Source organism: Notothenia rossii (assembly GCF_949606895.1).
Source record: "Notothenia rossii genome assembly, chromosome: 4".
Lineage (NCBI taxonomy): Eukaryota > Metazoa > Chordata > Actinopteri > Perciformes > Nototheniidae > Notothenia > Notothenia rossii.
The window spans coordinates 75,839,043-75,864,827 of record NC_136902.1 but is presented as its reverse complement, the minus strand read 5'-3'; the positions used below and the strand labels follow the sequence as shown (position 1 = coordinate 75,864,827).

The 25,785-nt window shown below is 41.4% G+C and overlaps 2 protein-coding genes across 10 annotated transcripts in view; one reads left to right on the top strand and one right to left on the bottom strand.

The window, feature by feature from the left end:
- The window catches only part of LOC307035863 (muscleblind-like protein 1), a 124,609-nt gene that overhangs the window by 45,774 nt on the left and 53,050 nt on the right, over positions 1–25,785 (top strand). The window contains exon 1 of one of the 7 annotated variants that reach the window (XM_079675676.1): positions 10,709–10,865. The exons of 1 other annotated variant lie outside the window; for it this stretch is intronic. The gene's annotated coding sequence lies outside the window, so the exon portion shown is untranslated. Of the gene's footprint in view, positions 1–10,708; positions 10,866–15,879; positions 16,053–25,785 lie in introns of those variants that run through there. 5 more of the 7 variants (XM_079675683.1, XM_079675681.1, XM_079675679.1 and 2 more) reach the window with 5 other exon arrangements.
- On the bottom strand, positions 919–8,018 carry LOC307037163 (G2/M phase-specific E3 ubiquitin-protein ligase-like). 3 transcript variants are annotated; one of them, XM_079677940.1, is made up of 8 exons: positions 6,189–8,018; positions 4,764–4,976; positions 4,368–4,503; positions 3,387–3,925; positions 2,456–2,781; positions 2,129–2,301; positions 1,823–1,995; positions 919–1,348 (listed from the first exon to the last, which is right to left on the bottom strand). In XM_079677940.1, the coding sequence occupies exons 1-8, from the start codon at positions 6,605–6,607 to the stop codon at positions 1,129–1,131; spliced, it is 2,199 nt and encodes a 732-aa protein (XP_079534066.1). In that variant the 5' UTR covers positions 6,608–8,018; the 3' UTR covers positions 919–1,128. The 3 variants fall into 3 exon arrangements, with proteins under 3 accessions (XP_079534066.1, XP_079534067.1, XP_079534068.1); XM_079677941.1 differs by having other exon boundaries at positions 2,129–2,280; XM_079677942.1 differs by lacking the exons at positions 3,387–3,925; positions 4,368–4,503.

Sequence of the window (25,785 nt, the reverse complement as noted above, 5' to 3'; positions counted from 1 at the left end):
AAGGCTCACTCCACCAGAGGAATTTCCTCCTCCACGGCTTTGCACGGAGGAATGTCAGTGGAAGATATTTGCACGTCTGCATCTTGGTCTTCCCCCTGTTCATTTATTCATTTTTATTTGAGGGATGTCTCCCATTCCTCTCTGACACACCCTGTACTGGGTGTCCTGTCGGGGTGAGTGATGTCAGGGAGCCGGCTGTGCGCCTCTCTCTCTCCTGCCTTTTGGCACACGGAGAACGGCCCATTTCCCCTCTTATAGGAGGGATGTTCCTTCTTCCTTTGACATACTTTGTACGGAGTGCCTGGTCAGAGTGAGTGACGTCAGGGATCCAGCTGGGCGCTCTCCTGCCTGTCTGCACGCAGAGAGCTGCTGTTCCCCCACTACGATCGCAGGACGAGGTGGGACTTTCGTCTCTACTTTCTCACAGCGGCCGGTATGTATTGTTCCCAGCCTTCACCCCGTCGGGAAGATAGGCATGTTTTGCTATGTTCCAGGGACGGTGAGGAGCCATTACACATGGCACAACAGGCATGGGGTATTATTGAGCAGGTATGTCTGTGCTTCTAGTGCCGGGCGGACCCAGGGGGGCGCAGACTACATCATGCTTCGCCCTTAACCCAATAGCGATAGCCTTAGAGGGCGAAGCCATATACGAAATAGAACTGAGGTTACCTACTGTAACCCCAGCTTCTATGAGTAAATGGCGCAGCCCTCTAAGTGCGGGGCCCCACTGGCTCTACGAATAGCTGAAGAAAAGTTATGTTGTATGGGAGCAGATTGCCGGGCCACCTTCCTATTTATACCGGAAGGAGGCCCGAGGGTGGGGCCCACCTTGCGGGTGGGCGTGGACTACAAGTGTTTCAGTGCTGCGCGGGGGCGCAGGGGGATTACCCAATAGCGATAGCCTTAGAGGGCTGCGCCATTTACTCATAGAAGCTGGGGTTACAGTAGGTAACCTCAGTTCCCTCTTGATCTAGAGAAAAGTCAATACATCGGAAATTAGAAAGAACACAAACAAACAAAAAAAACACTGCACTTAACTGATACAATGTCAAGATGCAGTGCATTGTTAATTACAAGCGAGGAGATATTTCAGTTCATACAAGAAACGCTTTAAACAATTATACATTAACCTTCTGCATCTATTAGGTAGTCTCTCCAGAAAGGAACAACAACTTCTTCAGCACTCCTTCTATTGCTGCCAACTGTTGATAGGCGGATGGTGAAGAGGCTGTCAAGCAGGTCAGCTGTGAGGTTTGTAGGAGACCAGCATAGAAGGGGGCGAAAACTCTCCGGGTGAGCTTGGATTTTGTCCAGCACACCAAGTGTTCTCAGTCCATCCCGAAATCTGAGTAAAAATCACACTTGCTTTTTAAAGTGTTTTGATTGGCGACTTAAGTTTGAACTAAAGAAGCTTTTACATCTTCACATGTAGTCCTTTTTAAACGTCATGGCAAGGAAAAATGACTTGCTTAGATGCTGTTCAAACAGGAGAAAAATATATGTGTGTATGTACGCGTGCGGGGAGGGTTTACAGTATTTTTGCTCTAACACACAACCCAAGCCCACAACTACTTTGTACAACAACTTTTAAATGGCTAGAAGCGCTCGCACCACAACCACCTGGCATTTAGTTTTAGCCTATGTGACACGATGATGTAACATAATACTGTCATGTGGCTTATATACGGTGCGGTTTAGTCGGGAAATTACCGCATACACTTCAACAGAAATGGCCGACAGAAAACCTTGAACACAATGCAATCTTCATGGGTTTCAATTCCTTATTGGAGAGGCAAAAAAACTGAGGATAAAAATGTACCTCTCAAAAGGACCACGCACTCTGTGTATCACTTGGAACATAAGGATGTCATCTACAAGCAGATTCTTGTCTTCCAACCTCCGCAGCGGCCTCAGGCAGCCAGCATTGGCCAAATACTCATCAAGTGGTTCTGTTGTTGCTAGCAGATCTTCCAATGATTTACCCTCCGTGACCTTCCAATACATACAAAAAAACAACATTTGAAAGCGCCAACATTTGAACATATTCCCCTCTGCACTAGCTACTAGTGTAGAAAGAGACACACTTACAGCACAACATAGTCTAAAACTGAGGAAAATAAATTACCCTCTTAATTTTTTCGTGCAGGTCAATATCCGCAACATCTTCCAACACTGGCTTAGCCAATTCTGGGCCATCAACAAGGCAAGAGAAGAGAGTTGGGGACAGAAAGCCTGCGGGAGAACCGCCATGTACAAGGCTTACTGCAATGGCCCTGCCTGCAATAAAGTACCGGTCCTCTCTCATGGGTAGAGGAAATGACAATTATTATATATTTGACAATGCATGCGTATAGAGACTTGAAAAATGCCTGTAAGATCATATAAAACAGTGACATACATGTAATAAATGGTTATCTGGAGTTTATCATGTGAGATTACAATCAATACATACCACTACTGTCAAAGGCCAAGTTCAGTTTGCCTTCTTCTCCCTCAAACATTGGAGATTTGGGCAAAGCTTCCATTAGAAGTCTGAGAAACTCTCTTCTTGGTCCACACAAGTCCACAGCCTCTTCAGGTACTCCCATATCATCAGAAAACCTGACAGAAAAAAGTGTGACATGGATCGTATGTCCCTCGTTTAAACCCCTGATGGCTCCATCCAGGACTGTGGATCGGTTGATGTTGAACTTGCATTTCTTCTGATGTTTTATTTTTGTTGCAAGATCTTGCAAAATATCTCTCACCGGCACCAAACATCCCGTAGCCATCCTGGAACTAGCAAGATAGATAAAAGTTAGGGCACACACACTAGTTTTGAGCAAGTGGCATTATGTGTCTGTGTTGTTCATGATCATTGACAATTTTGAACTTCAGTACATAATTGTCACGTACAAAGTATACTAGTATAGTAGAAAGTCAATAGGTGGTGATATGTAGCATAAGCTTGCAAACTAAACTGCGTTCCTGAGAATGCTCAGTGGCAGCTGCCATTCAAGTAACCTCTCTCTTGAGAGTAACAATCTTATTGCTGTTATTAGTCTTGAGGAGCCATTTCTAAACAAACTAAAGTAGTCGTTCTCACCAGGGATGAAGGAATGTGCCACTCAGTGGAGCGGTGTGACTTACTGTGTTTTTAATAGTTTTTGGACAACAATAGAGCTCTAACGCACAGGGGATTCAAATATCCGCACATAATGTCATAAATTATGTCATAAATCTTGATGTAATTTATCATTATTTAATACCACATGGTTAAACCTACAGTGCGGAACTGTGTCTACCCTCCGACAGTGAGTAATTTAAAAAAACAGTGTTGACATGTGCTTTTTGTACACCGACCAGTGTTTTTGCAAGCCCTCCGAGATCTTTTTTGTACTAACCTTTCACTCTGCAGGCTTGCTAGTATAGCCTGGTTCAATTCCTCATCAGAAGACTCGTCAGACAATGCAGACATTATTGTAAGGTAGCTATCATAGATTGCTGATTGGTGGTGTGTTGAGGTAGAGGGTAACACAGGACAATGGCTTGCTGGAGTGCTGCCCGGAGCTGGATCAACAGAAATTGTTCCTCCAAATGATGATGTAGAAGGCTGACTGCTGGAAGGGTAGCTTTCCAGCGAGCATACTGGCAGTTGAGTAGAATAACAGCTCGCTGATGTGCTGCTGTGATAGGGTGAGATACTGCTTTGGTAGGTCAAGGCAGGAGTTTGAGGGAATGACGTTCCACACCCAAGTGATGAGGCAAAAGGTTGAACTGCAGAAGTACAGTTTGGTGGGGAGGTAGTCATTGGACTGTTGAAACTGTCTGAAGATGCATTTGATTGTCTATCTCGTGGTCGAAATGAGGAGTGCAGCTGCCTTGCTGAACCAGTGTTTTCCGTACAAATGTTGTCCTCACTGCTATAGCCTGTAACCTCATCCTTGGAAAGACATAAAAATAATTTTCAGATATACTACATTTCAACTGTACACTGAAGAGTAATGATTATATTGCTAACAATTACTTTTACTGTCCATGCTTTAAAAGTGACATCTCCCGACGAGTACCAGTATCCCCTTCTATTATTAGCTCTGTTAGTCCAACTAGGCAGCAGCCAATTAAGTCAATTTCTGTGCTTGGATATAACATTTAAAACAGGCATTCTAACTCTGCATTAGTCTATAGAAGTACAAAAATAAATAAACACATAGCTAGTAAACATTTTCATGACTACAAAGCTGAAATTAAAGTTCAAGAAGAACATACATTTCAAATGTCAGAGGTAACTGACAACATTTAATCTTCAGGCATGTTTATACACCGATTATGGGTTATTATTTTTACAATGTTCTGCAGGTTAATTCAAATGTGATATCACATACCAAAATTGACTTTGATGGTCTGATGTATAGGGCTTTCGATTTATACAATTTATGTATGAGATTTGCATCCAGTTCCTGTCCAGCACGCAGTTTTGGCTTGATCAATCTGTTGCCACATGCCATCAGAAGCTCTAGGCTGAAAAGCAGTGGGTAAAATGACAAAAGGTAAAAAAATGCACAAGACAGATTGAAACGGATCCTCTGACAGTCTGTTTTCCATTTCCTTTTTGATGATGGCAGTCAGAAAAATAAATGAGAACGAACGTAAGTGATGCCACAAAATCAAATGTATTAGTATGAATAACTGGCTTAATAGGTTAGGTCCTTTTTTCATTTGAATAGAATCACTATATCACAGTTTGGACTGGGACTGGATGATTACATTAAAGGTCTTACCTCACATCAGCTGAGAGTTTTTCTCCAAAGGCATCCCTAATTTGATCAGTGACAGTCCTGTGGTCCCAGGATTTCTGGAATTCAAATCCATTCAATATATGTCCATGTTCATGCAACTGTTGCTTTGTCCGATGCTTTATGACGGCAGTGCTGGATGGTCCCGGAAGAAGGATGATGTCTTTGTTGAAAGTGTCATGATAAACTGTTTTGGCCCTACAAAACAAAGCAGATATTTTATTTTATATTCATTAAAAGATAATAATAATAATAATACATTACATTTATAAAGCGCTTTTCCTGGTGCTCAAAGCGATATATCATATATCATAAATAAAGTGTTGTCTTCTTTCTACTGAAAGACAAAACTAGACGGAGCTGGAAGTAATACATTAATTATCTTCTTAACTTACAATACAGAAGTGTGTCAGCCATGTGTCCTCACCTGCTCTGTAATGCTTTAGATATTGACCCATAGACAACATAGACTTTGATTAACCTCTTCTAGCAAGATTAAGTTCATCAATATGTATGCCTGACTAGCTGTCGGCTAGCAAGGGAAATGATTTCACATTCCCCACCTTAAACAGATTGGGGACTAATCAACAGCAGAGCAAGCTAAAAACATTAGCGTGATAGTTAGAAATATGTAAACTTAAACATTCATCCAACATTTAGTAACGTTAGTTCATCAAGTTGTAGCTCAATATTACAGTAGCATACTTGTCATTGTTCATGGAATTTAAAAGCGTGTGAAGAAAAAAATACTTCAATTTTCTACACATCTCGATTGACATGTGTACAAGTGTTACACAGTTATATTAGTTGTCATTGTATTAATTGGAAATAAAAGCCTTTAAGGTCTATTCAAGATTCAAGGCTTTTATTGTCATGCGTACATAGCTACAGGGTAGTTATGTCGTTGAAAATCTTAGGTCACAGGCTCCTCCAACAGAGCAACACAATAACACAGATCAATAGAGCAACTAAACACAATAAAATAGTGCCATATGAGTATACAAGTGATACATAATTTGTAAGTTGCACACAGGTGAATGTTATGGATGTTCTTAGTTCAGCTGTTTAACAGTCTTATGGCCTGTCGGATGAAACTGTCCCAGAGTCTGGTGGTCATTCACACATTGGTGTGATTATGTGGGTAGAGCAGAGACAGAAACGTCGTTTTCAAGGGAAAACACTGCTGTTCCAAGGACAATATTTTTATAAACACCTAAAAAAACCTGCCTCAGCGGCCTTGAAAGTTGGCACCCGCCGACGCGCCCGAGCGACGCGCCTCACGTTTACCAGGCGGTAAAAGATGCAGCATGTGCACAGCATGCTAAAGTGTGTTGCTAAATAAGCAAACATACATTTCGAATTTAGTAGATTGACAACTTCCATTTAAGTTAAAATGTATGTTGTTCTCACCTTTTCCTTGGTCGCGAGTTCCACTTCCCAAAGTGGAGCTGAGTTTGGTATCTCAAAGATCCTCCAGTTTGTCCTCCTTCATCTGCTTGGCCTGCCGAGGCGACTTGGGAGTTGGCAGGTCTGAAACGTTCTCTCAGCTCACTCTCCACCGCGCTGTGAGAAACGTTATTAGTAACGTGCTGCTCCTGTGCCTGTGAGCCTGTCCTCTGCCGCTCAAGGGACGATGACAGGGATGTGACAGTTTCAGGGGTTGACAAAATGTTCCTTAAAACCCCTAATGCTTGCTGCAATCTACGCGATTCATCTCCCGCCATCATGTTATTTTGATTTGAAATCCGAAGTTCTGAACATGAGCCCGCCCCGCTCGACCTTCTGAGCCAATCACAGCGCGAGAATGACCTGCCTTCCGTTTCAACCATACTCCTTCCGTTTCCACTATACTTTCTCTCTCACATACATACATTCTTCTCTTGCATACATATATTGTCTTCATACATACATACATACATACATACATTCTTCTCTTGCATACATATATTGTCTTCATACATACATACATACATTCTTCTCTTGCATACATATATTGTCTTCAGACATGCATATATTATAAAATATATGTATGTAAAAGGAGAATGTATGTATGTAAGAGTGAAAATATATGTATGTAAAAGGAGAATGTATGTATGTAAGAGTGAAAATATATGTATGTAAAAGGAGAATGTATGTGCGTGAGAGGACCAGTATGAATTACGGCCTGTACGGCCCCTCTCCCTCACACACACACACACTCTCTCTCTCTCACACAGGCACACTCTCTCTCTCTCTCTAACTCAGACAGACAGACAGACACTCTCTCTCACTCACTCACTCACACTCTTTCAAACACACACACACACACACACACACACACACACACACACACACTCTTGAACACACTCTTGAACACAGACACACACACTCTCACACACTCTCAAACACAGACACACACCCACTCTCAAACACACACACACACACACGCGCACGCACACGCACACACACACACACACACACACACACACACAGAAAGACACACACTCTCACAGTCACAGAAAGTCTCTCTCTCTCTCTCACAGTCTCTCTCTCTCTCTCTCTCACAGTCTCTCTCTCTCTCTCTCTCATAGTCTCTCTCTCTCCATAGTTTTTGAGCGGGTGGCAAAATGGTCAGATATACAACTCAATGCATTCTTATGGGACGCAGTGCTGCAGTTGGTTGCCTTTGATCTCTCTGGAGTGGACACACACACAGGTGTTATGATTGGGTGTTATGAGTAGGTGCTCAGGAACAGAAACAAACACTGACAGACTGGACTTTAACAGACTGTCTCAGCCTATTCTTTTCTGTCTAATGGAGACTTCATACAGACTTCAATAGGTTCCACATATTTTATACATTATTGGTGACGTATGGTTTTAGTCGAAAAGTTTGCAGTCAAAATATTCTGCTGCTTGCCCAAGCCTTTTTACTTTATTTTTTCATCTTAATACAAATTAATTCACTACTACTTACATCTGATATTTAACTCCTTCAGCCTATTTTCAGCTGCAGAAACCATTCAACTATTACATTATTCAGCTATTTCAAGACATCAAGGCTATACATGTTGTTGTTTATACCTTTTTTTAAACCTTTTCTTTTACATTTTAAGCTTTTTCTGCATTTTTGTAGCTAAAAGCAGCTACCATTCAGCTAATAACATATTCAGCTTTTTCTGCATTTTCAGCTAAATTCAGCCATACTGTACATGTTCATAGTTTACAGCATTCACACGCATTTTCTGTAGGAAATGCATTTTCTAGTTACACCAGCAGCTCTACCACTATCATTATGCACAATCCTAATCAATGGTCATTGCGCTTAATGGGAACTGCAATGTTGTAAATATATAGTTACTATGTGCAGTCTGTGTGTGTGTGTGTGTGTGTGTGTGTGTGTGTGTGTGTGTGTGTGTGTGTGTGTGTGTGTGTGTGTGTGTGTGTGTGTGTGTGTGTGTGTGTGTGTGTGTGTGTGTGTGTGTGTGTGTGTGTGTGTGTGTGTGTGTGTGTGTGTGTGTGTGTGTGTGTGTGTGTGTGTGTGTGAGCAGTTAGCGCTACGTCTCTAATGAATAGATGTGGCACACAGGGCCTGTGGACACCTGCTGTTGCCATTAGTCACAAAGAGCATGACTAATCACCATGGCTTTCGAATCTGATCAGGTTATTCAGTGTCCCTTTAACTCAAGGACCCTTTATTAAGCGGAGCACATGAGGATTTGGTGATATTGCCAGCTTGTTCAGATGTATGCTTTTCCAGAAGCAAAGAAAATGCAGAATGGAAAATACCCTTTTATTGATTCAATGCATTTTCTCTACCACAGAAAACACACGCCCTGGAGGGGTAGCTTTAACTTAGTGGCACATTTTCCATGGACCCAAAGAGTAAAGTAGAGCAGCAAGTATTAATTGGCACCCTGCATTGATAAACAAGCACACCTACTACCATCTGTTGCCTCCCTCATTGTCTACACCTTGCTCCTTTTCTCCTCCGCTGCCAAGTGCACTGATTAAATCACTCTCCCAAGAATTGAAACAATCAATGTGCAGTGAATCCCAATTCCTACCTGTTCCCATAGCTACTGGAAAGACAGAAGACATTATTTACTATTGTAAACGGCAAGGCACCCCCACCACTCTGCACTTTTATACAGCAGAACAATTCAAACAGCAGAACCACAAGGTCTGCCCTAAGAGGGGAATGTACAGTCCCTCTTAAGTCCAGTTCCTTTGGTAAACAGTGTTTCTCTGTGAGGGCATCAACACTTTGGAACACAACACCAATACAGATAAGGAATAACACCTCCTATCATACAATTAACCACTATCTTAAGAACTGGCTTTTAAGCAATCAAAAATGTGAACACTTTTAACTGTATCCTATATGGTAGTATTTCATCTGTTTGCATGTTTGTCTGTTCCTATTTATTGTTTTACTGTTGTTGTCTGTTGCTGTGTGTATTTTTTTTTTAATCATGTCTTTATTTCTCTAGTCTTGTTGTGGTTATTTTAACATCTTGCCAAAAGGACAACACTTGAAAATTAGCCTGCTGGCTAAGCCTAGCACGTTTACAGCAATGTCGATCAATGTGCATTGTCCTTTAAATAAATAAACAAACCAAACAAACTATGGGAGATGTAGTTTTTTTTTTACAATTTTGTTCTGGTACAGTATAGTAACACTCTTGATCAACATGATGAAAATGTACATCAGTTAGGGGTTGGCAGCAGAATGGGGCAGTGCGACAGAGAAACAGTGGGGAAGAGACAGTGATAAAGGCTGCGAGACAAAAACAGGAAGGCGAGATGTTGAAAGATTTAGCGTTGGGGGTCACCAGTGCGATGGTTACGCTGCAGGACCCAGCTGTGAGCGGCTGATTTACAGGCCTGAAGGACAGAAAGGCCTTCCACCCACTCTGTCGTCATGGGAGACGGCGGAGAGAAGGTCTCGTCTCCTTCTCTTCCTCACCGTCATTCTCTCTCCTTTACAGTACGCACCATCTCTCTCTAACTCTGTCATCCTCTGCTCTTTTTCTGCCTGTAAACGCCCCCCCCCCCCTCCTTTTGTTGATAATTCACCACCAAGCTATGGTCGTTCTGAATCAGTTACTAAATAACAGTTACACGTAGAACAAGCCTCCAGGAAGGTGAATAATGATACAAATTAAATAATTACACCAGTTGGTCTCAGTCAGTCTTTCTGTTTGCCTGTGTGCATGTGTGCACACGATCCATTCATTTCATTGGTCGGTCCAGCTGTGCTTCCCTTTTGGTAATTGACAAGGGACAAGAAGAAACCACAAACAGGAACTAAAGTCTGCTTTTTAGGAACCAGCTTATCAATCCACACACTCCAACACGCACACAATGAAACGCAAACACACTCACAGAGATGCATGTGCATACACAAATACTTTCATTATCTGTGTATGTCTGTATTCCCTGACAACTCACCAGCCTCTCATCTTCCCAGAAGCAAAAGCAACAGTTAGTTATCGGCACACGGCTCCAACAGTCTCTCCTCTTTTCTGTGTTAGCCGTAAAGCTCAGGCTAGAATTAAGAAAGAATTAAAGGAGTACAATGAGTCAAGTTTGTGATATTTGTTCGCAGTTTTTCACAATTCAAACAGAATACGCGGCGAGGGAGCCTGTAGAGATACAGGAGCGAGAGGGTGTGGGGAGATGTTGCTATGGTAACCAGAGCAGCGGTGCTCAACATCATGAGGCTCCTTCTAAATTGTGTGTGTGTGTGTGTGTGTGTGTATACAACGCGTGTCAGTTCACCCTCCTCTCTCCAGACAGGAGGTGAGGACATCCCCCTCCAACACTGTGCCAACAGAGAGAGAGAGAGAGAGAGAGAGAGAGAGAGAGAGAGAGAGAGAGAGAGAGAGAGAGAGAGAGAGAGAGAGAGAGAGAGAGAGAGAGAGAGAGAGAGAGAGAGAGAGAGAGAGAGAGAGAGAGAGAGACTGAAACCCCATAATGCACTGCACGCTGCAGGGCTGAAGTCGTGCAGATTCATCAGTTCCTGTTCGGAGGCATTCTGTGTGAGTGAACACATACTCGTACACCCAGACCGAGTGTTAGTGAAACGCTCAGACAACCAGGCAGGTAAGAAAGCTTTTCTCTTGATCTGTCTGCTCTGGAGAGGAGGAGAGGGTTGCTCTGTGGGGATGACAGGGTGTCATTAAAATTTGACATGTTATGATTCCGACAACTTCCCTGCCTGTTGCTATTGTAGGAATTGCTGTCATTTTTTCTCACTTGGAAATGTCCGAGTTCAGGATTTCTTTAAAAGCATGCATTTATCTTAGAGGGATTAGAAATAACCAATGTGCATGTCAAATATCTTCTTTTTCTTTTGCAGTTTTCTTTTGTGTGTGTTGCTAATTTGAATAGGTTGGGAAGGTTTTGCATGTACTTATATTCTCGGATAGCAGGTGAACATAATATAACTTCATGTTAAGGATATCACGGGTTATGAAAATGCACAGCAAGTCAGACTTTGTCCTTCATTTCCATTTCCATGTAAATTGGGCACGTTCAACACAATTAATACAATTGAATAATACAAAAAAAAATTAAAACTTTAACAAAATGATACAAGGATTTCAAAAGTAAGATATAATGTTGGTCTTTAGAGGTTTAAAAGTAAATGTTGCAGTGCTTTTTTTTGGCCAATATACTTAATGTAACACTATGACAAATTATGTATTTCAAATGTAAACCTAATGTGCCAGTCAAAATAAAAACGTATCCTAATGATGAATTATAGGTCACACTTTCATAATCACGATCACTGATTCAAATCTCTTAAATCTAAATATAAAGCACTTGTTTCACAATATTACAAACACTTTGATGAACGATGCATGTTTTTGGGGTATAATGTTCGGCCAAGTGAAAATATTGAAAGCTGAATGGTGGTCTTTAACTTTATTACCCCAGGACTCCAATGGGAAATTTCAAATCTCCACCCATGGGACCAAATTGTGGAATCATATTTCAACACTGTCATTTAGAAAAAACAGACAGTCTTAATGAGAGCTTAGAGTTCAAAATGAAACTTAGTGATTTCAAAATGAAACCTTAGTTTCAAAAGGTCATAGTTTAATGTTTGTTGTACATAAAGATCCCTGGAGAAAACAATCAAACATAAGTTGCATTATCTCAAATTCCAGCTTTCAAATATTATACTGCTCAAGGTAATTATTAATATTATCACACACAGCAGCTTTGAGACTGTTTGACTTGTGTGTGTTGCACCTTTTGATAATGGGTTTTATGTGGATATGGGAGGCTGTTTATGCTGAACACGGTAACGGACTATGCAAACAGCTTTTGCGGCTTGGGAAATGAAATGCAAAAAAGGAAATAATGCAGATCAGACAAAAAATCTTCTGAATTGTCAGTTTGTCTCCATTTAGCCCTGACAGAGCTGGGCTTCTATCGGCATTTCCCCCACAGAAATCCACTTGTCAATCCTCAAAATGGAGAGGCTACTCTTTTCCATTAATCTCCTTTTATTAAGAGCCCCCTCCACTTTTAATGTTGTGGTGTGATATAATTATTCACCAGACACCTATATGACAGTAGCAGCTATACAGTATACCTCTGCCTCAGCTCTCTAATAATTCAGTGTTTGTGTTTAGGGGACTGAGAGCTGCTTGATATGTATGTACATATATACGACTATATAGTCATCTGGGTACATTAGCTATTCCTTAAAGTGATTTCAAGATGATGCAGAGAGACACTGTACAAATGGATGTCTTGTTAAAAAATAACAATGGCCCTACCAGAGTACTTTCAGTTGGGGGTTCAGGAGCTTTTTGAACAATGGTCATTTATATATTACACTGCTGGTCTGTTATAGAGCTCTGTGTTGACAGATTCCCACATTTTCCAGTGAGCTCACATTTTGGGGCCCCAGAATTGGTACCAGAACACAGAGCCGTTCAGACTAAAGAGAAAGACATAAAGTAATCGTTTTAACTGAATGAAATTAGTAACAGTTGTTTGAAGATCATTGTTGACCTAAGACACTCATCAACAGAGCTCAGGTCTGTTATGAATGTTGAACATCTCAGACTCACAGGGTCTCCCTGCTGGATTTTCCATTCGCTAAGATCCTTACTCCACATTTTCTAGTGGATATTATTTTGCTCTCAGTCCAGCTCTGGCTTTGCTTAGCAGCATGGATCAAAGGTGATATATGGATCCAGATCTCCTTGTCCAACTCCTCCTGCCTTTGTTATTTTTCTCAATTGCTTTCCCTCATTCCTGTCTTTAATGATCTGGAACACAAGGGACACATGTTCATGGATCCATGGTCTCCTTGTTATATGATCAGAATGAGCAGAGACGTGAGAGACACTGGCTTGTGAGAGAAAGCAGTGCCTAAAAAGTCCTTTTCAGTCTCTCCTCTGTACACAGACATCAGCAGAGCAGTGAGCAGGAGCCTTAGTGTGCATTAAATTATCTGCAATTGCAGCAATTATCTGCCAGTCTAAAACCTTTCACCGTGCCCTGTTTCTTCGTCACTGGGTCTCTCTCTTTAGACAAGAATCCTGCCTGTGTAAAGTACATTTACTTAAGTACTTATGTATGATTATAAAGTGCTTGTTATTTTCTTGTGTATCTCCATTTAATTCTCTTCACTTCTACTTCATTGTGACTCAGGGGGAAGAAGGGTTTTGCAATTTCGTTTTTTTTAACATTTTTCACATTTTAATAGTGCACAGCAAATCACACTACAACAACATGACATCAGCTAGTTTAAATTCATCTCAATTTCAAAAGGTTCAGATGCTGCCTTGTGCAAAAATAATCTAATATTTATTATAACGTATGTACTGTATATATATGCACAGCCTTATGAAACCTTTTAGTAACCTAAAGCATATTGATATGGTTTTATGGCCTGCAACTGTATTGATTCACTCTCGACGCTTCTGTCAGCTGTTTTTCGTTGCAGTTGGCAGCTTTTTTTGTAAAAAGGGTACAAAAAAAAGACTGTGCACTAACCATCCAGCACCAAACCGGAAATAAATAAGGTTGGTGGAGACGAAACGAGAGAAATGTTTACAGCATGTTTCTGGTGCTCCCAAGAAGACAGAACATCTGTTCATGCAGATTTAAGACTTTTTTTATACTATCGATAAAGTATTGAATTTGCTTTTTTAACCATAACCCTTAAATACTTGAGAAACAACGCTTTTTCCAGAGAACACTCAGATCAGGCCATGCAGTTGAAGTCTGTTTGTATTCTAGACAATCACAACACAACATGGAGAAACATGGAGACACCATTCCCAACTCTACTCCTGGAAGACAACTGCAGGGCCTTTTTTGGGCACATGTCAGTGACTTGTCAGGTCTAAAATCCTAATGTCATATTACCGCCGTCTGTAGTGCATTGCGTTGACTCTATGAACAAATTGATAAATATTTATAGAAGCTGGAGCTTAACATTAACAGTTGAAGCAGCAGGGAGATCCATCATATGTGCTTTTGAGGGCTAGCTGCAGGCTGCAGTTCAATCAAAACCTTTCCTCCACACACACACACACACACGCACGCACGCACGCACGCACGCACGCACGCACACACACACACACACACACACACACACACACACACACACACACACACACACACACACACGTACATGCACACAGAACCATTTCTGCTATCCCCTCTCTGACTCTTTTCTGACTCTTTCCCTTCCTCTCAGTTGTTTCAAGTCTTTTGTAAATGACAGAGTGGCTCATGTCTTTTGTTCGACCATGGTACATAAATCAGTGTGAGAAGGGGGTTTCAGGTGGGAATGGGAGTGGTATGACCTCAATGTACCAACTAACACACATAGAACAAATACACACTACACACAAACACACCAATACAGTGATACATTCTAAACACCTTGATATATTGCAGACAAGTCAGCCATGCTGCTCTGAGTCACTAGGTAACACCCACCTGACACATACACAACCACCTCCGCGAACAGACACAACACCACGCAGTCGCATGCTCACATAGACACACATGCACCTGACGTAGTGTTTGATGGAGTTAGACGCCATGGCAACAGAGCTGTGACTCTTGCTGTCCTGTGAGTGGACTGAAGCTGTGGAGGAGGGAGGAGAAAGCTACCAGCTAGCACCACAACTCAAGTGCAGCTATTATTATTCCCAGTCTTTCTCTCTTTATTCTACGCTTTTCAATGTTTCTTCTCTTAACCACAACTGCTATATTCTCACCAAATGGTTTTCTTTCATTCAAGTGCAATATTAAGGCTGAGTTGAACAAAAAACTCAACCAGGGGAAGTCAAGCAGGCAGAAGAGAGGTCAGCAGGCTTGTCTTTTTTAAAACGATCGATTGTGGACACATCAGAGGGAATCATCAGACAGCAATCTCGATGACGTCTTATTTGTTGACATATTATTTTCATCTCGCCATCCTTGCACTTTTACTCACTGCATCACGCTGTTATTACACAGCAAATTCATTTTACTCCTCTGTCTTTTCTGCCTGTGTTTAACCCTTACTTCCGTTTTTGTATTGCTTTGCAGTTTGTTTTCTCTGTTCCCATCAGTTGTATAAAGGTAGTAGCACAGATAAATAAAACAGAGGGAGGAGAAGAGGGGGGGAACGTGCAGGTGGACAGCTCTCACAAACAGAATCTGTATGAGATTTACTGCCTGCAGATACAGATGGTGGAGAGACTGTGTGGAAGAAAAAGGGGGAGAGGGAGGTGTTGAAACAGTGCAGGTGAATTGCATTTTGGTCTAGGGTAGCATTTTCAAGGTCTGATTGTCTGCATTTGTTAACATACACACATGCACACAAACGTGCACACACACTCATGCGGTATGAAATTGTGGCTGTTGACAGAAGAAGTTTGTCTGAGTTAAGTTCCCCGGCGTTGCTCTCCTCCCTCTTTTGCATATGGTCCAAGTGCGAGCTGTGAAAGGTGAACTCGCAGCCTGCTGTGGATAAATTATGTGTGACATGTTTAGCTGTGCTGCCGTATATGGAGACTCGTGTATCTGAATACAGTAGGGCTCTGCCAAGAGGGAAGGAGGGAGAGAGAAGGAGTGAAGGACAGGGAGGGAAGGATGAAGAGGAGGAGGAAGGAATAGAAGCAGGGGAGGGAGAAAGCGAATGAAAAAAGAGGGAGGAGGGGGTAGTGACAGAGGAAGCGAAAGAGAGGAGTGCCGCGAAGTAAGCATGAGGTTTTCACTTTCCATTCTCCCCTCAGCAGCAGTCAGACGAGTCCTTGCAGAGATACAGTAAGTCATTGCTGTTCACTCTCTGAGTATGTGTGTTACTTTGTGTGTGTTTCGACTCAAGACTGAGGTATCCCTGCTAATATTTTCTGGTCAGTTCTGCTGTTTCACTTTTAGATTTTGTATTCACCATCTGGATGTTTAGTGTGATTTGTTGTTTGAGTGAGTTATATGTCTGCTGGAGCGTGTGTGTGTACATATGCAGATGGACACCGTGCGTCACCGCTAATGTGTGGTACTGTAGTTTGAGGCAGGACAGTTTTAATGTGGAAAAGAGCTGAGCAGACACATGGGTAATGTTAGTGTTTAATGTTCCGCAGAATGATTAGCACACACACACACACACACACACACACAGACACATATTCCCTTTTCTGGAAGGCTTAACTTTCTTTCTCTATTGTACTACACTGAAATCCCTGCTGTGTTACTCCCACTGTTAACAGTAAAGCTTCATGTATGCGTTTATGGATGAATGAATAAAAACACACACTGACCTCATCAGAAACACACTTACATATCGAACAACCCTCCTGTATAATGACTGCACTACTGGTGTTTACAGCTGCCTTCAGGAAATGATTAAACTCCTGCTTTCCCAGGCTGTCTATACCAGTCTGACACATAAACACGTTAACACACATACATGGGCACAGACAAAATCATTGCTGAAAGGCCAAAAATGTAAGCATAATTTGGATATAATGGCTTGATATTCTTTATTAAGTTTGTGTGTCAATGAGGAAAGTAAACAGACAAATGAGTAAAGCGAGGTACATAAATGCTGTTATATTTCTGTCCCAAAAAAGACTGTATGTGAGCCATATTGGATGAGGGGGGGAACTACCTTATGGCCAGGCCACTCTTGTAAAATAGATTTTAATCTCAATGTGATATTTAATAAAGGATATATGTATAAAGGGCTATACTATGTGTGCACCACTTTAATGGGGAAAACAATAGAATAAATAGAGCACTATACAGAGGACTCTGTATTTTCAATTTTGAACAAAAGCAGGATTTTTTAACACCTTGTGTTTGTTTTGCATTAAAAGCTTACAGTAATTACTTGAATAGGTTCAAAGTATCTGAAATGCATTAGCTTTAGGGTCTTGACTAATTTCAAACCTTTATTTAACCAGGTGAATCATATTGAGATCATCGATCTCTTTTTCAAGGGAGACCTGCAGCAAGTTCCACATGAAGACATACAAACAGAAAACAACAGAAAAACCAAAAGGACATCATACAACATAGATATAGGGATTTACAATTTACATACAACATTTGCAGGTACCAACAGTATCAGATTGCATAGCATCTATCCGAGCTTTAAAAACATTTAGTGTAACCAAATTGCTCAGTTTTCCATTCTTTTTGCAGACTGTTAGAGGAGCTGCGCACCTAAAAGATTTCATCCCTAAAACAGTCCTAGCACTTGGCACATTTAATTAACAAAACCACAGCATGAGATCTCAGGCAATAGCTACTTTCAATTCGTCGTGTGATCAGAGAGCAGATGTAGGATGGTAGTTTACCTAACATGGCTTTTGAACATGTACCAGTGACTGAGCCTCCGTACAGTGATGAATTAATACTTTACAGTTTGTCACAAATCTTAGTGCACTGTGATAGGCGGCATCTAACTTCATCAGGTAATGGGCAGGTGCATTCATATAGATCAAATCATATAGTCCAGCACAGGTAAAACTATTTTCAATTAATCTGTACAGAGCATGAACAACTCAGTCGCCTCATTTCAATATGTTTATGACTGCTGCAGTGTACTGTAAACTGTGATCAGAGCTCCTGATGACAGGTCTCCATAAATTCCTGCATGGATTACATGTTGAGGCTCCATCAAAATGTTATGAAAGCTTAATGGAGCCTCAACACTATTATAAAGTTCTCTCTTACATTGTTTAAAGCTGATCTTCTGAAAAATAAGAATTTGTAAGTACATATACATACAATAGTTTCATGGTCGCTAAATCAGTGAGGCAACACACTACATATTTAACAATAAAAATTGATGAGCGTTTTGCTGGAAAAATACTTTTCTTTCAATCCCCAGGCAAATCAGAGCGGCTCCGAAAACTAAAAGTAGTGAAATTAAAGTAATTAAAATCTTGAATAGAAACGTCAAGGTGCCTGACTGCTGATGGAAATTTGCTAAATATTCCCCGTTGTTTTGTGTGCACCCTGATCTCAACACATCTGCCTCTTTCTCACAGTTTCATTCCCTTACTGCGTCTAGTTCCCTGTCAATCTGCTTTTGTTGTGGCTCGCTCCGTTTCTTTTTCAGTGTCTGACTCTCAGTGGGTTGAATACGCTTCTCTGCAGATCAGAGCAGTCAGATCTACAAGGTCATTAGAGTATAGAACAGCGAGAGCGCAGAGGCACTCAGATACATACTGAATTTCACTGCACACACAACTCTTTCTAAACAACTGTGTGGGAGAAAACACTATAGCGGAGAAAGAGTGAAGTGGAAACATGCATAGTTACCTGCATTTGACTAATGATTCTTAAAAAATACGAGAAAAGGGAATTTGTCCTCTTTTCTTATCCTCCCCCACCTTTTTGTTCATTCTGCAACTAATCTGTCCTTTAGAAGGGATGTCATCTCCCTGCTGTCCTCAGCAGGCACAGGGCAGTCTGTATCGAATACAGATGAGGAGTGTGTTTGTGTGTGGGTGAGACAATTAATGTGAATGTGAATAATGGAATGGGCGCCCTGATTTACATTATTCAATTATCGAGGGGAAAGGAAAATGTGGCAGGTGCTGTGATCAAGGTGATAGCAGGAGACTGTGAGTGAAGATGGCTTTGAATCCCAAGCTTCAGTAAACCAACACAGAGAATATAACTGGCAGATGGACAGTGGGTCACTCCGACAAATGGTTAGGGGAGTCCTTCGGCAAGTGGCAAAATCACAGTCAATGGCGTATGATTGCTGTTTCCCCTGCCGTCTACAGAGCTGTCACTGGGCTAATGTGCACTAGTGGAAGAAGTAATCTATAGTAAATACAGTTGGCTCCTCAGTGGAGCCCTCTGTGATTTCCACAGATTAAGGTGTCAAACTGAATCACTGGTCATAGACAGCTGAAGAGCACAGATTATCCCCCGTTTGGCCAAATGCTGCTCTGATGACAAGTCAGGAAGACTGCAATTCATGTGTGTGTGGCTGCGATTCTGTAAACTGATAGCAGATATTTCGTTTTGGATTGCATCTTTGGTATTTCCTGATTTGATCCAAACTACGTGACTCCAGAAAAACAATAGCAGAAGGGCAAATCATTAGGGTTAATCATCCCCATCTATTGAGCTGCATATACTCCTTACAGCAATTCTGCCATTAAGCTTCTCAGCCACTGAGTTTCTAATCAGTGATCGCTGTTACTGAACCGTCTCCTGTCAAGGATTTTCCACTGCCATGAATTATCCTTATCTTGCTGCACTTGTATCTTTCTTTGTCTAAATCCTCTGTCTCACTCTGCTCCCATTTCATTACATGCTGAATATCTCCACCCTGTCTTTCTCGGGCCATGCCACCTGTTCCTGCCCTCTGTCTACCTGTCTGTCTTCCTGGTTTTTATTTGTATCATTCCCTGCCTGCATGTCCCGGAGTCTGTCTAGCTCGGCATGTGTCTGAGTGCGAGAGAGAGAGAGAAAGAGCGAGACACTCTGAAAGACTGTGTGTGTGTGTGTGTGTGTGTGTGTGTGTGTGTGTATGTGTGTTTGTGTGTGTGTGTGTGTGTGTGTGTGTGTGTGTGTGTGTGTGTGTGTGTGTGTGTGTGTGTGTGTGTGTGTGTGTGTGTGTGTGTGTGAGATTGCCATTTTTTAATGTCTGATAAAGGCCCCCCATGCTTGAAATGAGGAGGTGGAACATGTACACAGGGGAGCTTTTCCATAGTGGGCAGAGTACTTTTTCATGGCATGTCTGCCAAGCATCCACCCAAAACGTCTTTATCTCTTGGACGTCTCCTTTCTATCACTCACTGTCTGTTCCTCACCCCATCTGTCTGTCTATATGTCTTCCCGTCTCTGTGACTTCTCCTGTCATTCTCGCCGTTTTTCAATCTTTCTTGTCCCACCCTCCCGCCCACACAAATATAAACTCATACACACCTCCTCCATTGCTATTCCTGAGAGGAGCAGACTAGTCTGGAAGTGGTTTATGTCCATGAACTCAATGACACCCCACCACTGCATTACACCACACTGGCACTACAACAGCCACTGCAGTGGAGAGCAAAGCAGTTGAATAGATGAAACAAAACGTATCCATATATGCACAATCATGTTACTGCCCCCCCTTTCTATCACGCAAAAATAAACAGGTAACCATGTATCTAAAACGTACATTATCTCACATCATTATTCATGTGGGTGTCTGCTTTAAGTGCCTCACCCTCTGTCCCTCTTGTCTCTATGTGCACGTCAGGCTGTTTAAACACTGGCGCTGATATCACAGTGCAGACGACAGCTTGCACACGTGCCACTTGCCTGCTCTTGTCGTCTCCCCTCCCCTCTGTTTGTCTTACAGCCGAAGGAGGGAGTCATAGGGTGGGTTTTTTGTGTATGTGTGAGATAAAGACGCGTTCATGAGAAATAGTTGATGTTGCGCATATGCATACATATTACTCATATGGCGGTGTCTTGAATATCAATGCACGGACTCACCTTCCATTCATCTCTGTAGTATACCCTTAGTAGATGATGCAGATCTGCTGTCTCATGGTTTGTGGTCAATACTAGTGTGTGTGTGTGTGTGTGTGTGTGTGTGTGTGTGTGTGTGTGTGTGTGTGTGTATGTTTGTGTGTCAGGCGAGGGACATTAGATGGTCTAGAATTACCTTGATGTTACAATCTATGAATGTCTATCAAGCATCATTTAAGTATGACCAGCACATCAAGCTCATTCATGTCACAGATATGTCCATTATTCAATGTTCCTGAGGCAGTTTAAACAGGAAGTAATACTAATGAAATGATTTTATTGTATGACGATATAGCATAGATTTATGGCGGCCAAAGAAACTATCGTTTAATAAGTTTAAGTGTTAACATATCCATTAATCAGCATCAATTGATTTGATGTTTTCTTAATGAGCAATGTCTCCATCATTGATGAGATATTATCTTAGTATTAAATATGACTTATATTTGAAGAAAAAATAATTCTAAGATCTCACCCTGTAACAATGCCAGCCATCTATATATCCTAAGGTAGCACAAAGACGGCTTCTAAAAGGCTAATATTTTAGCGTGATAACTCAAGATTGTGTGTTTGAGTGTTTTGTTGTTTGTATGAAATGAACAATTGTAAAATATGGTTTTCTGCTTCAACATTCCATACAAATTTGGAGTGTAACAAACATTTGAAACGGTCTGCCAATGGACATCATTGGCTAAATAGCTGCTGTTGCATTACCACTTGTTAGACGTGTTTACCCAAAGCGACTTACATACAGTACACTCAATCGTCAATACTGTGAGCAATCCCCTCTGGAGCAATGTGAGGTGAAGTGTCTTGACCAAGGACACAACGACATGCTGACTGCAGAAGGGATTGAACCAGTGCTCCCCTGATCCAGGATCAGCGCACTAACCAGTTGAGCCAGAGCTTACAGTTACACTAGCTAACATACACAGAAACAGCAAATAACAGAACGTTTTATGTTACGCAATGTAGACTGAAAACAAGTTTAAAAGGTACAGGATCGTAAATGCATGTCAAAAACATCTTGCATTTTTCCAAGAAGTTGTGAATTATTTGTTAATTTGTTAATTGTATGTGTTACTAATTAACATAAAACGTTTGGTCAACGTATTTGTCGACAATGATATATTATTTCATATTGAATATCATATATTATTATATTATATATTTCCTATTTCATATTGCTCCTGTGGGTAATGTCCACAGTAATGACTCTTACATGTCTAATATGTGTAATATGTCATTGTAAAGTGCTTTGAGCACCTGTCAAAGCACTCTAATAAAAAATGTAAGGCATTATTATTATTATTATTGTATTATCAGGCTGTGACCATAGACTATGGCTGCGACTCATCTGACCTGTAAAAATATGGCTCTCAGGTGTGAGACCTTGTCTATTCCTGATGTCACAGAGCTCATTTGATAAGATGGTGTATGTCATTTGATTTCCACCATGCCTCAATGAGATCACGCTGGAACTGATACTGTTAACCACTTTATCCTTGCTTTAGACAAGGTTTCCCTATACTTACCGTGGCGATGATGACCTTGCAGCACATTACCGGTTTACTGCAGCATAAGGTGTTGTGTGAACAAGGAACAGGACGTTAAGATAGAGGTGGCTGAGACAGTTGGTGAACAAAATGAGGACAGCTACTATTAAAAGACTAGCTATGTTTACAAAGGTGTTTATGTCACATGATACTCAGAGTGCAACCCTGCAGAAAGTACATTTCAAGACAAGCACAGAGATTTTGAGAGGGGGAAGAAGCAGAAAGCACTGAAGCATGTGCGTGAAGAGAAATATAAAAGGAAACAGGTTCGGATCTGAGAAAGATAAATGAAGAGAGATGAGCATGTCAAGATGGTATCACAGGAGAACACCAGCAGTGCTTTGAATTGGTACAACATTCTGCATTTTCCAAACCCTACTTTTTCCTCTGACTTCTCCTTTTTTACATGCCAGTGCTGAACTTGTTCTTCCCCTCTCTCTACTTGACACTAACCTCTGTCTCTTAACAACTTTTGCTTCTGTTCTCCTCCCATCACTTTTCCTCAAGCCTCCATCCTTTTCCTTTCACCACCTCTGGTCTCCTTCACTTCATTTGTCTCTCTCCCTCTCTCTCCTTCCTGATGCTCCTATCAGAATAAAGGGCAGCTCAGGCCATATGAAGATGATATCCTGGTCACCCCGTGATGCGCTATAATTTGAAAGGTCCAGCATCTGCTTTTTGCTGCGGCAGCCAGCGCCCTTTAACCTCTAGCATTACTGAATTTCCCTTCCCTCCTCCAGCTTTCCTACTAAAGGAATGTCTGAAGTCTCTAATTGACGCCTAAACAAAACTTCACATTTCTAGACAGCATGTACAATGATATGTTTACTAATCAGATTTGACAGTGTGACTCTGTTGGAGAAATCTCACACGTATAGGAACCTGCCCTCTCAGCTTCTTTTCTTGATTTCCCCTCATTTTTTTCTTCCCTGGAAGTCATTAAAGTTGAATAAATTCCTCCCGTTTCTGGCCCGTGTTTACACCAGCTTTCCTCATTCGTTGTCTGTATCCCTCTGCTCTAAGATGCAGCTCTGGATTTGGCTTGTGTTAACAGTGTGATAGACCATCAAAGAAAGTATTCTGTTTGGTTCGCACTAACCATGGCACATAAACATCTCACTATGTGTAACAGTGTTTTCATTAACAGCAATGCAAAATATTTGTCGACCATGTAAAACTTGAAAATAAAACCTAAACAAACTTGACAAAAACTAGTATAGATTATCAAAAATAACACTAAATCAATCTCAGGGACAGTTCGCCACAATGGAACATTTCCATTCATGTAGTCTGTTATATTTACTTTCCCTTCATCATTAGCTGTAACTCAAACAGCTTCTCTTCCTGTGGTCCACACAGGATTATAACACATTAACTGTGTATGTAATTGGGTTTTAACAGTCAGTAATTGAGCAACAGTGGTGTCACAGAGTCTAAATCTTTGTGTTTTTCTTAGAGAGTTGTCATGAAATAGTACATTTTTGCAGACGGATTAGAACAGTATCAGCTGGCTCCCTTTGACCCGAGGTGACACTCTTGCCATTACACCCAGCTTTGTGAGGACTACAAACGCTGAAGTTGGTCACAAGTTAGACACAATGTTGAACTAATATTTCAGTCAAAAAGAGTGTCTTTAATGTGGATTAGGGATTGCCTAATACCCCCAGCCTTCTCTACCTCTCCTCTCCAACTTATTACCTTTGCTAGTTGGTCTGATGGTGTAATAATATCTCCTGCCTCTGGCTATGGGAAATGGCCACATGCATTATTCATACATGCTAAGATGCTTATTGATGACTCCTATATTTATATATTTCCTCGTTGCCAGAGTAATTTATCTAATTTTTTACGCCTACATTTTAATCCTCTGTTTTGACATGAGCCTCGTCTAATGAGCCTCGCTCAGTCTGGGTTTTCAAATGGGTTGTGCTTGTCTGATGGGAATGTAGTTCAAGCCTTTGGCACAAGAACTGGGGCTAATAATACATGTAGGTGGAGCCCCATTTATGAAATCTACTTTATTTAATGTCAAACCTCACGGCTGTGAGCTTTGTCATTGCTTCAACGGTATCACGAAAGAAGTGTATTAAAACCCAAATAAAATATGACTTGTAGGAAAACTATATTGGCATTGCCTTAGGAGTCCGTTTGGTTTGTAATTTGTGTACATTTTCCAGCTTTCGCTTTCTTTCACTCATGCGGTTATTAAAAATGGGGCATATTCTCTTTTAAGTCAGTGCATGCTTGGGTTCAGTACGACTGACTTGAATTTCTATCGTGAACGTTAAAATGCATTTGTGATCTGCTTTAGGAATATATAGATACAGTAAAAAAATGATTCCTGTTTTCACCAAATAGATACTCCTTTTACTGATTACCTCTGATGGATTTAGAGAATCTGAAATATTTCTAATAAATGTAGGCACCCTGGTAGCTCTAGTCAGTCTGCCTGCCTGGTGGCCAGGTTCAAATCTGATGTTGCCTCCCTCCCTCTTTCCTGTTCTTTTATCTGCACTGTCAAAAAAATGCAAAAAAAAAGTATTGATGTTTCACTTGGAATGTTTAAAGCACAGACAAAAACTAAATTGACATCAAAAGAACTAGCAGCAACAGAGGCTGACTGATGTCGCCTCTTCTCCACTTCCAAAGCCACAAATTCACACTCACTCAACCCAAAAAATGCAGACAAGTGGCAACAGAGCAGGAAACACCGCAAAAACTAAAGCAACAGATGCTCGCCAACGTTCTGACTCTGATTGACTGACAACTGTCGACTAGGTGTGTCAGGGCCTTTAGGGGGAACATGCTGCATCCCAAAAAAAATGTGGTTGGTTTGGTTGTGTTCCTCGACAGTCTACAACAGGGTGGTCAAAATCAAAAAGAGATTTTGATTATACTGTACGTTGAAAGCAGCTCATTAGCATTGCTCACATTTGTGGTAAAGCTAATGAGCTATGTCGACAGTTTAAGTCATGTCACTGGTAAAACATATGAAAATATTATAATGATTTTCACAAAGAAACTGTATTTAATTGTGGATAGGTAATGTCAGGTTTAACAAAGTTTAAGAAAAAAAATCTGAAAATGGCACCTTTTACTCTGTATAAAAAATAATGGCTTCATCGGTCTGCGACCTTCAGCACTCACTGGATCGGTTCGCAACCGAGTGTGAAGCGGCTGGGATGAGGATCAGCACCTCCAAATCTGAGGCCATGGTTCTCAGCAGGAAACCGATGGACTGTCCACTCCAAGTAGAGAATGAGTCCTTACCCCAAGTGAAGGAGTTCAAGTATCTCGGGGTCTTGTTCTCGAGTGAGGGAACAATGGAGCGTGAGATGGGTCGGAGAATCGGAGCAGCGGGAGCGGTACTGCAGTCGCTTTACCGCACCGTTGTGACGAAAAGGGCGCTGAGCCAGAAGGCAAAGCTCTCTGTCTACCGGGCCATTTAGTTCCTACCC